The following is a 15,363-nucleotide window of genomic DNA, read 5'->3' as shown; positions in this document are numbered from 1 at the left end:
TATGACAGCCAGGTCATTTGATGTGACCCGACTGTATTTTGGTGTCATCTACCCAGACACCAAACATTTTAAAAATCTGGTGAATATTTCCAAAGTTATGCAGAAACCAACTCGCGTATCTAATGAGCTGCGACCTTTGAACTGCGAATTCGAACTTGCTTGTATTTTGGTGTCATCTACCCCCTAAATTTGTTGTTGATGACCTTTTTTTTTTTTTTTTGCTTGTCAATTTATTTTCCTACGTCCCCCCTTAAATTTTTGGGTCGAGAACCTTTTTTTTTTTTTTTGCTTGTCAAAAAATTTTTGGTTGTTCCCTCCTAAATTTTTTGGCTTCCGCCGCCAATGCATCTACCTACACCAACATTTTTTAAATTCCATTAACTATTTTTCGAGTTATCGTGCGGAAACCAAGCGGGGGGGGGGGGGGACAGACGGAAGGACAGACGGACAGGGACTTCGTCTGCAGGGGCATAAAAAAAATGAAAAGCAGTGTATGATGCGATGACCATCACAGAACTTGAAATGCATGTGACAAGAAATGCATGCATATTATGTACATGGACATACACTGAGCATAGCACACGCCTTGAGCTTGGCAAGAGTCAAACCGAAAGTAGACCAATACAGTGACGTCATAGAATCATGATTCAAATCATGATTGCGTTTAAACAACCTTTTTCGTTCACGATTCTACAGAAACGTCTTTCCAAACACCCCTTTTTCCGTGTTTCATGTTTGTCATTTGAAAGACGTTTAATTTTGACTAAACGCAATTATGATTCTGCAGATTCATGATTTGAATTATGATTCAGATCATGATTCTAGGGTAAAAAAGTGGTGCATAAATGCACTCGTGTAGTTGCTTTGGACTACAATGCAGACTATATTAACAATATTGCAATCATGAAGTGAATTATTTACTAATGAATACATGACAAAGTAAAAAGATCCAACAAATATACATCATAGCAAATTTTTATTTCTTATAAATCAAAAGCATTCATGATGCAAGTACAGGCTTGATTTGATTTCAGAAATTTCTCAGTTCTATACAACGACAATCAACATATGAAAATGCATTTACATTCAAGAAATATTTAAAATCTTGTACTGATCAGTTTGCACGTATTCTTTTTTTTTTGGGGGGGGATATAAATGACCAAATTTGTATAAAGAATTTGTAATAAATACTCTGTCACTAAGGGATGTCATAGATTAAAAACTTTCAATGTTCATAACTCTATTACTCTTTGATGATTGTTTTTATCCAACCTTATTTTGCTGATTTTTATTTCTAGTGTTTCTTTTACCAAAACCAATTCGATAACAGGATAGACTTTCCCCTTCAACTGTTACATGATTATAAGAATAGGCCCTAAATACATGTATGGTAAATCAATTTTGCATCATTAGCTACATCAAATGTATCAAAAAGACTGCCTCTTCCATCATCTAATGTTTCTTAAAGGTAATGCAGGATACGTATGTTGAATTCCAATCAAGAGCAAGTCCTTGATTAAAACTAATGTGTCATTGATTTGTGTTCATTTGCAACTTGACTTTATTGCATGGTCAATTACGCTTGTTCTGCAATTGGTTGCAAGTTTCTTGCAATGCCCAAATATTCATGTAACCTGAATTTAACCTTGGCAAGCTGGAGTGGAAATCGTAATAATAATAGCTGGATTCATAAAGTGCTTTTTGCCTGAGGATATGTGTTGCTATCATTACCCCGGCTTTAGCTCAAGCTAACATCACTGGCGCTCAGTGCATTCAAGGATTTAATCTTGTCTGGTACCCATTCACCTCACCTGGGTATAGTGCAGCAAAATGTGGATAAATTTCTTGCTAAAGAAAAACACGCCATGGCTAGGAATTGAACCCACAACCCTCTGTTTGCAAGGCAAGAGTCAGAACCACTAGACGACGTACCCACAGCAATGACAAGCTGAGCAGAGTCTCAATCATCTTTCTAATTTTTATGATAAGTCAAAAAGCCTTTGAATCAAACAAGTAAGATAATCAATCATAAATATTGATGTTTTCATATCAATTCTGATTCCAACTGAGTAACTTATGTGTATTGAAATGAAAATACACAGAAGACTATGAATGATATAAATATGCTGCCATTTAACAAAATATCACTGAATGACCTCATTTGAATCTACAAGCATGTAATGCAGCCGTTTGTACAATGTAAGAAGTGCACATGTTGGAATTCTTTTTCTCATTATTAAAACATACATTAGTAAATCATCAATATATTCGAAAACAAAAGAAACATGACCACTTGACCATATTCTGGTCATTCATAAAGATGTGTGTAACTTTATGAACAGCCACTGCTCAGTGGCAGTGCTCAACCTGCTATTTACCACCACATATCCTATCCAAACCCATGGAATGGCCATGTTATTACAGCACCATCCCACATGAATAAAAATACAGATAATACAATGAAGTGGTGTCCATTATCACTAACATATTGTGATTTTGTAAATGTTAAGGATTCAACACAACTATGCACTTTTACAGAACAATTCCAAAGCATGGCTTTAAAATATCTACATCATGCATATACATGACGACTCCATTTCCTATCAAATATCTAGAATAATGACAATTCTTCGAAGTAAATGAATTCATTAAAAGTACACATACAACATCCTGGTATCATGTATGGCACAATCTCTCTTCACTACATTTTCTTAGTATATACAAATCATATGCGTCAACGTCTTGCTTCTATATCTTACACATACTTTCGTTCATTACAACTTTTGAAAAATAAATAAACATATATCATGGTTGATCAAAATGATCATAATTCAAGCCATAGTGTGAATGTATGTCTGCAGGGATACAGAACAAGATACCTAATGACAATGACACAATACTTCATAAACCTGTTTAATAAAGGCATTTCAATGTCACAAAGTAATATGACATTGGATAAAATAAGATTGTAAAATTTATTCAATCTTAAATGAAATAAAAAGAAAGGTCTCTACCTCATTGGCAGTTTAATAATAAAAAAATATTATGAACATCTGGTAATTTTAGCAAGCAAAATACCTTAAAACTTAGAAATACATTGTGATTCTAATAAGGTCATGATATATATTTGAATGTCAAATCATTCACTTTCTAAACTCCACTTCTTCACAAGATATAAAAACATAGTGTATCTTAAACATGCCCTTTATGCCTATCCTACACATTTAGATTGTAAATGGTGTATACTACAGACTACAGTAAGTTACTACAAAGTGAATATTACCTTAGAATGCCATATTACATACAGTGCCTGCTTCTCTCCATAGCGCAGAAAAACACCACTGTTTACATTACTTGAATCCTACAGCACAGATAAACATGGGATGAGATATTGGACATAATATTCTGTCCAACCTGGTAACACCATGATTACAGGATGGAGAGGGAGAGAGATATAGAGAGAAAACACACATATGCACACCTACACACACATGCACAAACAGGAAGAAGGAAAAGATAGAAGAAAGTGCCACAAAAATGGAGGGGGTAAGAAAGATAGGGAGATAGTTATCAACATTGGTACTTGTAATTAAAGAATTCCTGGACACTATAGTATAATGACATTTTATGATGTATTAAATCAATTTAGTAAAGGAAATCATTTTGACTCTTTGTAGAGTTAATTGGTGCAACAGTCAAAGACTTTCTTTACTTAATACTGGATAGATATAATGTAACGTAAACCAAATAAGACTAAACTACGTATTATACTTTATATCATTATTATTATTATTATACTTTGTAAAAAAATGTTTGGTAAAAATGAAAACTTTGAATACTGTTTTCAGTTAGAAACGAATGTACAAAACTAAAAAGACAGGAGAATAACTTATGAAACCATACCTGCACAATATGCCTTTATGATTGTGTATCAGGGAATATCTAAATACTATACAAGGTGCATCCAAACAAAACCCTTTTTTGAATTCAAAACTGACAAAAAATAAAATCAATCAGTAGTTGGAGAATTTGATTCTGGAATTACATTAAAACTAACATTGACCACTGATTGACCATAGATTACTGACCAGCAAACTATATTGTGTATTTTTTTTCTTGTCAATTTAATTTGTTCAATTTCTGTTTTGTATAAGTAGTTGATTGTGTTACAGATATGTGCGCTATAAAAATTCTAAATTATTATTATATACATGTATTTGAAGAAAAATGATGCAAACTAGAAAGAAATATTCAATCAAAAAGTCCCCATTTCTAAAGGACCAAAGACACAGACTTTATGCTGTCAATTCTTCAAATGCTTTTATCAGAAATGCTAGGAAATACTGCAATATTCATCTCCTTAATTCACCTAATATCGCCAAGTCATGAACACATAAATATATATAAACAAATCTTAACTACAATACACATACAAGAATGTTTTCATAACTATAAAATTCTGTGTATACATTAATTTAACTCATTTTACATATGCTGATACATAAATCAATATATGCAAAAAGTGCTAGAAAGATATACATTCATACAGTCAATACCCTTTCTGATTCCAAATAAGTTTTACAATTGAAAGATCCAACGACCCTCTTATTACATCTTTGATAAAGAAAAGGCTGTCTACTTCTTACACAACCACACATTACACAACATCAGAAATATCGGTATTCACAGGGAAAGTTGTTTATGTATCATTCTTCATTCCACAATAATCACTCTAGATGATATAAAAAGATATAAAACTGTTTAGCGCAACTAGATAGTGATTATAATCAATAAATATATAGATTAGTTGAACAAAAAGAAAATGACTGTGAATCAGATGAAAACAGTCTCAACCAAATCCTGATACCAACATAAACCATACAAAAAAATCCCGACAAACGACACAAATAAGAAGCAAATTACCCCTGAAAAAACAAGATTTTAATGATTATTCTTGGAAAAGAAGGGTATAAAAAAATACACATGGCAGGCAAAACTCACTGATGCATTTCCAGATGTTGGTCATTTCATCATTGGAGCACATACACTCACTCAATTTATTAACTCCTAATCGATTTAAATAGTTTTCTTAAATCATTAAAACAATATTAAAAAGGCAGTATGTGATGTCCTCATGCATAGAAATATCCTTGAGAATCCCTTGCTGGGATGAGACGTTCATTATCAGCTCCTCGGTTTCTTGTACCCTGCTCCTGCTCTTCTAGTATACGGGCCTTGTTTACACCAGGACCTAAACATGAAATGAAAATTACTCTCAATTATAGGGAAACTACTGCTGTTGGAAAGATGAAACAACAATTCTGAGCTTCAAGGTTAATTTCATTTTACTTAAAGGTCAATTCAAAAGTCAATCTTTTAAAAAAATTTATAAATGGAAACAGAATTTGCATTGGATTTGTATATGAAAATATGAAATAATGTTTTAGAGCAACATTGGGTCTTACATGCGCTTCAATAATTTCAGAATTGCGTACATGGGCGTTACAGTTTCAAAAGGTACATATATGCAAGAATGTTAAGATTAACTCTTTGTGAAACACCTGTAAGAACTTTTGAAAAGATGAAGATGGGTCAGACTTACCTATATAACTGAGTAATACTGGTAGAAAGATGAGTCCATGAGTAGCTCCAAATACAACCATACCAAGATACATTCTAAAGTAATAAACCTTGAAGAGCTGAGAATGGGAGAATGCTAGGATGATGATACCAAAAGCTTTTGTCAATGTGATACCACTCAGTACCTAATGGGAATAAAAAAAAATTATTCAATCATACAGAAATATGAAACAGATCTTGACCCCCTTTAGAAAAGGACAAATTGAATTTTACATGTAAACCATTATTCTTTCACTCTCAATAAATTGGAACAAATAACTGTTGATAATCATTGAGAAGGGCAATCAAACGTGACATTAAATGAATGCTTTTTGTATTCTTTTATTTCCTTTGCAAATAGATGACTTCTACAATAATGCCAACTTGCAGGCATGTCTGTCTGAAATATTAGATAATAATGTACTGTAAATGTACTGAGATAGGGGAATGATGGTACAAGGCAGTCTTGGAACAGGAAACAAAACTTAACCCAGAGTTATACACTTTCAAAAGTCAACTAAGGACAAAAATGTTAAAAGTGTAAATCACAACTGACATGGTTAATTAAAAAAAATACAAAGCACATATATATGATAGATTGTACAGTAATAGCCAACAACCTTTTTGTTTAGTATTATGAACAGACATATCTTTAACATTTCAGTTTCATTAAGGGTTGGATACTTACTGAACTGCCAACATGAGACAGGGCATCTTCTGCTCTCTCCAACCTAGTCATCTTAGTACTGAGAGTGAAAGCCTTGACGATATGTGAACAGAACTCCACAGATATACCAACAGACTGAAATGAGATGCAAAATATGTCATTATACATTTGGGAAATTCAGACATTTGATAACCTGTAAAACAAAGAAAGTGGGACAAATGGAAAAACAAGAGGCTGAAAATAGGGAACATTGTAGAGTTTCCCATACATTGGTAGATACAGATTTTTTTCCACAAAAATAGGATCAGTGATTGATCTTGCTTTATCTTTTACCAAAATATAGGACTGTCCCTATTGAATATGGACAATGGGCAGATATGTTATTATGCTTGAGCTGAAGTGGCTACATGAATAATTTGAATTCAGACTTACGTTAAGAATCCAACAATGCTCATGTGTGTTAACCATATACACAATGGTATTAAAGCTCTTTTCCCTTTCCATGCAAATTTTAAACATATACACCTAAGGAAAAAAAATCTTCAAACAGATTACAAATACCTTGGATAAAAAGTATGCAAACATAATCATAAAACACATATCATGTGCACATATATATTTTCAGAAATATTTTACTGACAAAACATTGTGTGCGCATCATGCTACAAGAGGTTGTAAATTGATCTGTTGAGTATCACAGAGAAAAGGTCGAATCACATGTTAAAGTATTCAGGGAATCAACAGTAGAAAGAGGAAGATATAAAGATGATAAGGATAGTCACTCACCATAATAAGGTTGACCAACGAGATAGCATTGAGGTTAATGCCCCACAGATACATCATAGCCATCATATCTACAGTAATCATTGCAATGGTCAAGGTACTTATGAGTGCACCAAAGAAGTCAAAGGCCAAGAGGATGAAGGTCACGCAGAACACGGCTCCCATGACGATACCAAGAGACACCTCGGTCTCATGAACGATGGTCAGGTACTGCTCATAGTACACATAGAAGATACTGAAAGTAAAAGAACAATAGCAGTTGTTTTATTGCATTGTTTGTAAGTGTAGCTTTTCAATCAAATACTACCACTGCATGCATGACAGTACCTCTGAGAGGCTCATGTACAGAACTACAGAGGCCTGGTTGATACCAATACTAAGTTTGTGCTGTTAAATTAAATTCTATATTGTCTTACAAAGTTCAGTGGTCCCTGACATCATAGATTTTTTTTATGATAAAACCTTCCCCTACCCCTCTGGGGAATGTGGAATTAGAGAGTATACTCCATACATCCTTCTGAGTCAATTTTTACTTTTAACCCTATCTTGGCCGGGGGGGGGGGGGGGGTGCTGACTTTTTACTTTCAAGTCTTGCACAACTTTGGAGACCAATTTTGCATCACCCGGGTACACGGTTGCGAAATTACACCGTTAAGTAAGTGCATGTCAGACCAAATAATTGCTCAAAAACGTGATTTCGTGTACAAAGTCAATGCAAATTGTGTTTTCAACCAAAAATCTAAATGTATGATTAGTTTTAGTTTTGCTGGTCTAAATGTATGTATTTTATGATGTTTATGACCTTGGGAGAGTCCCCAACGAATTTCATTGAAAAAAAAATGAAAAACAAAGGGTCAAAAAAACAAAGAAAGACATAAGAAATTGAAAAAAAAAAAATATAATACATAAGGAATTGATCTGATATCACAATTTTTTTCATGTAAACTTGCTGAGAACACCACAAAGAGTTTCTATGCCAAAAGTTAGAAAATTTGGAGCTTTATTTATTGAGTTAGAGGAAAAAGTATGATTTCGCATACTAATTATGCATAAATTAGCATAATTACTTAATACCAAATCGCATGAAATTACTAAACAATTTTGTAGATTATACCCCAGACAGCCTGCGTGCCAATTTTCGGCGCGAATGCGCGGTCGATGGCCAAGATCTCAAGCCCCCCCCCGCCATATAAACTCCCAAAATACTAATTACATTCTATTGCTACTATAACTTACATTTCAAATACAAGAAATATATATTCATGTTCTATGCATAGAAAAGCCTCCATCTCTTGTCCATCTCGCTCTTGCTACACAAATGAGGCAAAATATTTTTCAATTTATATTTACCTGTATGGGAAGACATCAAACTCTGGATTGTCAGTGATGTTAAGCATAGCTGTAATGTTGGACGATACCTCTCTGGCCATCTTCAATGCATTAATGTAGGTGGAAGAATTCCTCATGGTGGTGTGGTAGGTCATGAAGTAAGTAGCTATAAATAAAGACAACATACAATGAGAAAGTTCATTATTACCCATACAAGGTATTTTAGCAGATAAATAAAAGTCATATTTCGCTCGCTACTTTCAATCCGAGACCGACGAGGTAAACATTTGCCATGCTGCCCTCCCCAGGCTTTGCCCATATGAATTCTGTACAAATCAGAGGGCAATATTGGCCATATTTCTGTTAGTGCATTTGCGCAATAGGAGCCGATTTAGATCGCTAGTTTCAGTATTTGAGAAATCTGGCTGGAACCAGTCTATGAACAAACGCATTGTAGATAATGCGCGGTGCGGCCAGTGCATACATAAATGTAACCCAAGTGCAAGATTTGTACGCATTGAGTGTATGTGTGCGCCATGGATGATGTGCGACTGAAATGTAACAATTACGTCACAATTACTTATTTAGGGTTACTTCGCTAAGGTTGTGAATAACCTGAAATCAGAAATAGTGATGAGCAAACAGGCATATAAATTGTTCCAAATAGTAGCTTAAATTACACATTGTACAGCCTTAGGTAATAATAATAATATTGACTGATGACCCCAAAATTGGATCGGCACTCCCATATTCATACTTGGATTATGTCTGAAGTTAATCTGTCAAAAGGGTTCTTTAGGTATCAAGAGTACAAAAACAGGACGGACAGACAACCCGAAAAAGGGAGTAAAGATTAATCTACTAAAGTATTAATGGAAATCATTTTCCTTTTGGTGCTGTTCCTAATTCAATTCATCCTCCTTGTGCTGAACTCAACCAAGGTGTACTAGGCACTTGAGCACTTCGATAGTGGCCAACTACAGCCATGGCAATAATGAAACACAGCACTTTAAGCAAGCACTCTGTGGATTATATACAAGCACTACATAAACTGCATTATTATCACTATTAGTAATACCATCATTACTACAATTACGTATACCAGTAACCTGATTAGGCATTCATAGAAATGTGCACAAAACAAATTAAATATTGGATGAATTTATTCCCGATAAGGTATATTCTTTGATATTTTTACTCACTCCTGATTTCATTCTTAGTTGAATCTGTGAAGTTCACTGCTGAAGCATAAGCAGCCTTGCCTCTGAAAATACAAATTGATGTTTTATAAAATAAAGACAAATACCAATACCATTGAATATATTACCTGTTTCATGGACATTAAGGACACGTAATCGGAATGAATAGAAGTCTGTATTAATCTAGGCCCAACACTCCATTTTGACTATCGTGTGTCCAATGTAACAAACAAACAAACCTACCACTACCATAGTCTCCTTATTCAAATGTTCTACATCACTTAAAGAAATGTTGAATAAAATGTATGATTATGTCTGTCCCATCACTTGGAATTGCATTTATATTTTCATGACTCTCAGCACAGACATTCAAGATAATTCTGAAAAATACTCATTTCCTATTACTGTTAGGTGTTTGCACATGGAGAGTGATATAATTCATAACTAACACAGGAAGATTATATTGCGAATTAAGTACAGCTATGAAAAAAAATGAAAGTGCTCTTTAATGGCATACTGTATTGATAAATTAATATACAGCTTGAAAGACAGCCTGATGAATAGGAAGGCAGATGTTCACCGATACTTCATTACTCTTTTGTCCAGGTTTCACGCACTAAATCTATATACATTCAAAGTTATCTTGACAAACAGATAAGTGAAAAATAGACAAACATAGAAAAAACAAATAACATACATGAAGATAGTGAAGCAAATATTCTATTCTTTACTATTATTGCCACTTCTACCATTTCTACCTACATGCATATCAACTTACCCTTTGCTACAGGCAACTCCAGGGATATCTTCTAAAAAGAAAGGCAGGAATTCTTCAAACTCCTGTGAGGTAGGTCTTGCGTTTTTCTCTGAAAGCGGCCGACAGGAGGTACAGTTGTCTGTGGTATCTGTCAATAAATGAAAAGTGTATATGGCTGAGGTGAAATGACTCTGTGGAATACCAAGTTAATAACTTTGTGAACAGGGTTGGGAAACAAAGCAGCATACTTTCATCTAATGACATAGATGCATACTAATAATCAGGAGAATTGCTTGAAGATTTAGGATGCTTATACGATCAACTATACTATTTCCTAATTACACAATCGGACATCAATCTCAGATTGAATTTGATTTGAAACTATCCCAACTCTCTAAAGACAGGGCTTGGGTTATCTCAGATATTTGGATGAATGGGTTGATAGAGAATAACTTACCAGTTGCAGGACAGAAGTCCCCTGTTTGATTGACCCTACAGCATGCCAGCTCACCACTGGGTTTCACCCAATCAAAGAAATCATCCATCCATGATGACGAAGGGTGTGCAATACTTGTGCTAATAAAACAAGAGATATCCAGAAAACAATTAGTAAAACAATAATATTTGGATATAAATACATATATTTCAGGAAAATCAAACAAGCCTTCATATACGAACAACCACATATTCATGTTTGTACTGAATTATTATATTGCTGCCCTCATTCAGAAGTCTACTTAAGCCATACATGTATCAATATTAGGCTGGAGTAACAACTTGTCACTACTTCTGTCTTCTGAAATGGAATCATAAGAAAAACGAAATTGTAGCCTTTTGACTTTTAATACATGGCGATTGATTGTGTGATTGAGTAGCACATATAGATAATATACTGTTGATTGCTAGAGGGGAAGGGGGGATGGGGGAGATGGATCAGTGACCAAATGAATGTCCTGGGGTGTTTCATTATTCTCTCCTCAAATTAATGAATGACTTAAAATGACAGGAACACAAAGTGCAAATGCATAGTTCATTCTCATTCATCAAAACTACATTTCAAATAAATAATTGTGTAGAGGAAGAATCATAAACTTCCTTACAAATTCCGGTTCAACAATCAATATTTTGCTTAAATTTACAAAACGCATGGTCTGCTCACCTCAAGTTTAATATAAAAGAGCTTAACAACAACTTACTATTCTGAAAGTTCAGCGGCAAAATAAATTTGTGATGTGAGAGAGTTATCATTGCATCCTGATCCTCCACATATCTTGTTCTGTCCTTCTATCGATGTGTAGTTATAACCATCCTTCACCACAAAGTAGACTGGTGGACCAACATTCAAAAGAGCTCCTTCTGATTCAAAGTACTTAACCATGTAAGAGTCCTGCATGACATGAGAGGGGAACAAATCTGATTGCAATCTCCGTAACAGACATGTATAACCTTGTAATAGGAATGTTTTGATTCACTCTTCATTTTTCTTTGTGCTCTTATCTCTCCCTTTATACATTATGAGTGTTTCTGCTATTTCTTTTCTTTTTATATACCTGTATCACAAATTGCTCTTGATTAGACAAATAAACAAAACGCTGTTTGTGCGAGCCAAACTTGTAGGAAAATATTCAAAAGTATTCTCTGAAACAAAGACATATCTACCAATATGATTTTTTTCTAAGCATTAGTGCATCATGATATAATGATATAGGGTTTTTTTTTTTGGGGGGGGGTGGGTTGGGATAAAAATTCCCATCTAGCATCCCAGTGTTACTTGGTTTATGACTGCAAATGGAAAATCTATAGGTTCTGTTAAATATTATACAGTGTAATCTACATAATCCCAACACTTTTTTATATTGGTATATAAACCGCTAGCATAGCCAATGAGCTGTTGAAAGCTTCATGTGCATGAACTACTTCCTCTTTCCTGCCACCATGACACAATCACTTTGACTTATATAGAATTTGAAACTTCCTCTGAACATTTGACAATCCTAAAAAATAGTAGAATTAAAACTGAAAATTCAAAACCCATTTATTGTATTGTTGGGCATATTGCCACTGGCGTAAATCCTTATGGTGAAGCTATTGTTTTTTTTTGGGGGGGATGACCTAATGTTTCACCCTCCCCAACTAATATAGTATTAGATGTTATGGATTTATACCCATGGCTCTTGCAATGCAGGAGAACGTGCATAAATAGTAACAGCACTTTATATTACTTTTACCATCTCAAACGCCCATATTCTTAGAAGTGTATCTCACCTCTGGCATAGAAAGCTTTTGGTCGAGACCAACTGGTAATGACGGTATCAATGCACATGCAGCAAACAGGACAAAAACAAAGATAAGCACCTGAAAGTAAGATATACAGTAATTGTGAATTAATTTAGAATGTCATTGTTGAGGTTTCTAAAGTGAATCACATGATGATTTCTTGAAGTGAGATCTACTGAAAATAGAGAATACACACAACATCAATATGTTACATGAAAACAAAACAAGGAACATATTATCAAGGATTTCCTGCGGGGGAATTTGAAGTAAGAGAAACACAATCCACGTTTCTAGAATCCTCACTTTTCTGTATCACTTCTGTTTCCTCAAGTTGGGTGGCATATGTAAACAAGTAAATCTATGGTATTCAAGAAAGCCACAAGAATCTCCCTGCATAGGAACTGTTTTCTTACTCTGTTTTATTCAAAATTATAAATGTAACTGATAACAATAAAAAGGGGCTTTTAAAATTTTCCACAACAAAATCAATGATAGCAAAAAGATTATCAATAATAATAATATTGGTTTAATTTTTACGATTGATTGTACTGATTATTGTGTGTGTTCCATCAGCCCTACGATCAATCACTACGCTTTATGTTACAAAGTTTTATGATATGAGGGTAAACCAACTTCTGAACTGTAAATTTCTATTGGCTGAGACACGGTAATGAACATTGGAGAATAGATGAACTCACCACTAAGATTCTAACAACTCTGGTGAAGAGGAATGGAGCGTAATAGTTCTTGACTGCTCTGTATAAGATACCAGGTTCCTTTGGTTGCCTGCCTGCATCCTTGTCTGTAGCACAACAGAAGATCTCATAGCGATTGGCCTGAATTTCAAGAAATGCAAATGAAAGCAATTAGCAGGCCTACAGTCTAAGTGTAGATATTTGACCAAAAATGGATCCCAATGGATGCAAGATTATGAAGACCACTGATTTTCAAGAACATTATTTTACCAATCATCCTGTTAAACGTCTTTCGTTTTTTTTTAAAGTTTGAGAAGAAAAATGCAGAAAAAAAAGATCTATATGTAACATTAAACTTCCCAGAGGCCACTAATTTAAACCATATTTTAACAACTCTATACATAAGTACAAATAATGTTCCTGGAAGATTGACATACCTCTTGACGTGATGAATCCAGAGTCATCATAGCAACAAAGCAAGTGATTTGGAGAAGGAAGTCCATAGCTACAGCTACAGCAGCATACATAGAGAATGCTCTCACTGCTGGCATACTAGACATGGCACCTGTGTACAAATCATTGTAGAAAATCAATTTAAGTTGAGCTCAGGTGTATACATTCAGATAAACAATAGGCATTAGCACAGGATGGAAGAACTCATAAGATCTCATAATGGCTACAACTTGGTATTATTTTTTTAAATTCATATTTGTAATCATGAATTATCATTGTAGTCTGCCACATAGGTGTGAGTTTAAAATCAGGAACACCATTAGATTGATAAAGTTTTTGCTTGAAAATAATGTGTGAATGGGGAAAAAATATCATTTTAAAGATTTCTAGCAAGCTGTGACCTTTAACATTAAAACTTATGATTTATAATCAAATCTTCAAATGAAATGACTGGCCAGCCATGTTAGAATAGACATAAAATGACATGAAAATCTGTCAACCATAATTAAAAATATCACACTTACAATATAGGATGGATGAACAACTATCCCAAGCAAAATATATATGCCACCCTGATATGATAGACACAGGCAGAGAAACATTCCAAATCACAGATACAATACTCACCAAGACCAAATGCTATAGACTCTGATGAACTAGTGAGAAGCATACTAGGAGCTACTTCACCTAAGACACGACCAATGTGCTCAGCACGATTCTCATGAGGGAATCGCTGATCTCTCTGTCAATCATTAAAAAGGGGCAAAGCAAGTTTTACAATAGATTCAAACATGATGTGTAGGCCTATTTCATGAAAGGTATTCTGTATTTATCATGTACATTGGTAAATTCCATATATGGTGTGTCCATGTTAATACAACTAGAATGTTCCACATTTGCTTTTGTAAATATGTATTATGCTTTGAACTTATACAAACAAATTCCAAGAATAAAATTTAATTTTTTTTTTAAACTATTAAATTGTAACTTTGCATGGAATATTGAACCACAACTGGTAAAAAATATGCAACTTATTTTACCTTCATACAGCCAATATCATATAAAGGTATAGACTGACTTCCTGTATAAAACAAAACAAAACACACATAGACAACATACCTGGTACCTCTGTACAAGAATAAAGATGTTATCCACACCAACGGCTAGGACGAGGAATGGTACTACCTCAATGACGATGAGGGTTGCAGGTACACCAGCCCAGCTTAGGACACCAATAGATGATGCTACAGACATGAGTACAATTATCACTCCAGATAGACCTAGGATGATCTTAGAATCAATCTAATAAGAATGAGAAAAAAAATCGACAGAATTTCAGAACCAATCTGTACATTTCTTACTATGAAAACATGCAACACACACACACACAATAGTATATTGACAAAAAAAAATTATTGAAAGAACCATGCTCGGAATAAAATGACATTTAAGCAGACTGGTTGGGAGGAACTGTATTCACTCAATAAAGGTGAGGTGAGCAAAGTAATTCATTAATAAATAAAATAATAATATGCAACATTCATATAGCGCTTAATACAAATGACATTTGTCTCTTAGCGCTGC

The 15,363-nt window shown here is 34.2% G+C and overlaps 1 protein-coding gene across 4 annotated transcripts in view; it reads right to left on the bottom strand.

Moving 5' to 3' along the window:
* Nucleotides 1-959: 959 nt before the first annotated feature.
* LOC121423580 (NPC intracellular cholesterol transporter 1-like) overlaps nt 960-15,363 on the bottom strand; it is a 35,649-nt gene continuing 21,245 nt past the window's right edge. For all 4 annotated transcript variants that reach the window (XM_041618948.1, XM_041618957.1, XM_041618975.1 and 1 more), the window contains exons 8-21: nt 14,899-15,081; nt 14,407-14,521; nt 13,764-13,891; nt 13,330-13,467; nt 12,620-12,709; nt 11,551-11,741; nt 10,812-10,930; nt 10,376-10,502; nt 9,601-9,662; nt 8,420-8,564; nt 7,073-7,304; nt 6,308-6,421; nt 5,603-5,765; nt 960-5,251 (exon numbers count right to left, since the gene is read on the bottom strand). In XM_041618948.1, coding sequence (XP_041474882.1) covers nt 5,133-5,251; nt 5,603-5,765; nt 6,308-6,421; nt 7,073-7,304; nt 8,420-8,564; nt 9,601-9,662; nt 10,376-10,502; nt 10,812-10,930; nt 11,551-11,741; nt 12,620-12,709; nt 13,330-13,467; nt 13,764-13,891; nt 14,407-14,521; nt 14,899-15,081 — 1,926 coding nt within the window. In that variant the 3' untranslated portion in view covers nt 960-5,132. The remainder of the gene's footprint in view (nt 5,252-5,602; nt 5,766-6,307; nt 6,422-7,072; nt 7,305-8,419; nt 8,565-9,600; nt 9,663-10,375; nt 10,503-10,811; nt 10,931-11,550; nt 11,742-12,619; nt 12,710-13,329; nt 13,468-13,763; nt 13,892-14,406; nt 14,522-14,898; nt 15,082-15,363) is intronic.

The sequence above is a fragment of the Lytechinus variegatus genome, chromosome 1, assembly GCF_018143015.1.
Source record: "Lytechinus variegatus isolate NC3 chromosome 1, Lvar_3.0, whole genome shotgun sequence".
NCBI lineage: Eukaryota > Metazoa > Echinodermata > Echinoidea > Temnopleuroida > Toxopneustidae > Lytechinus > Lytechinus variegatus.
The sequence above is the reverse complement of the archived record's forward strand: the minus strand, read 5'-3'. Positions and strand labels throughout refer to the sequence as shown.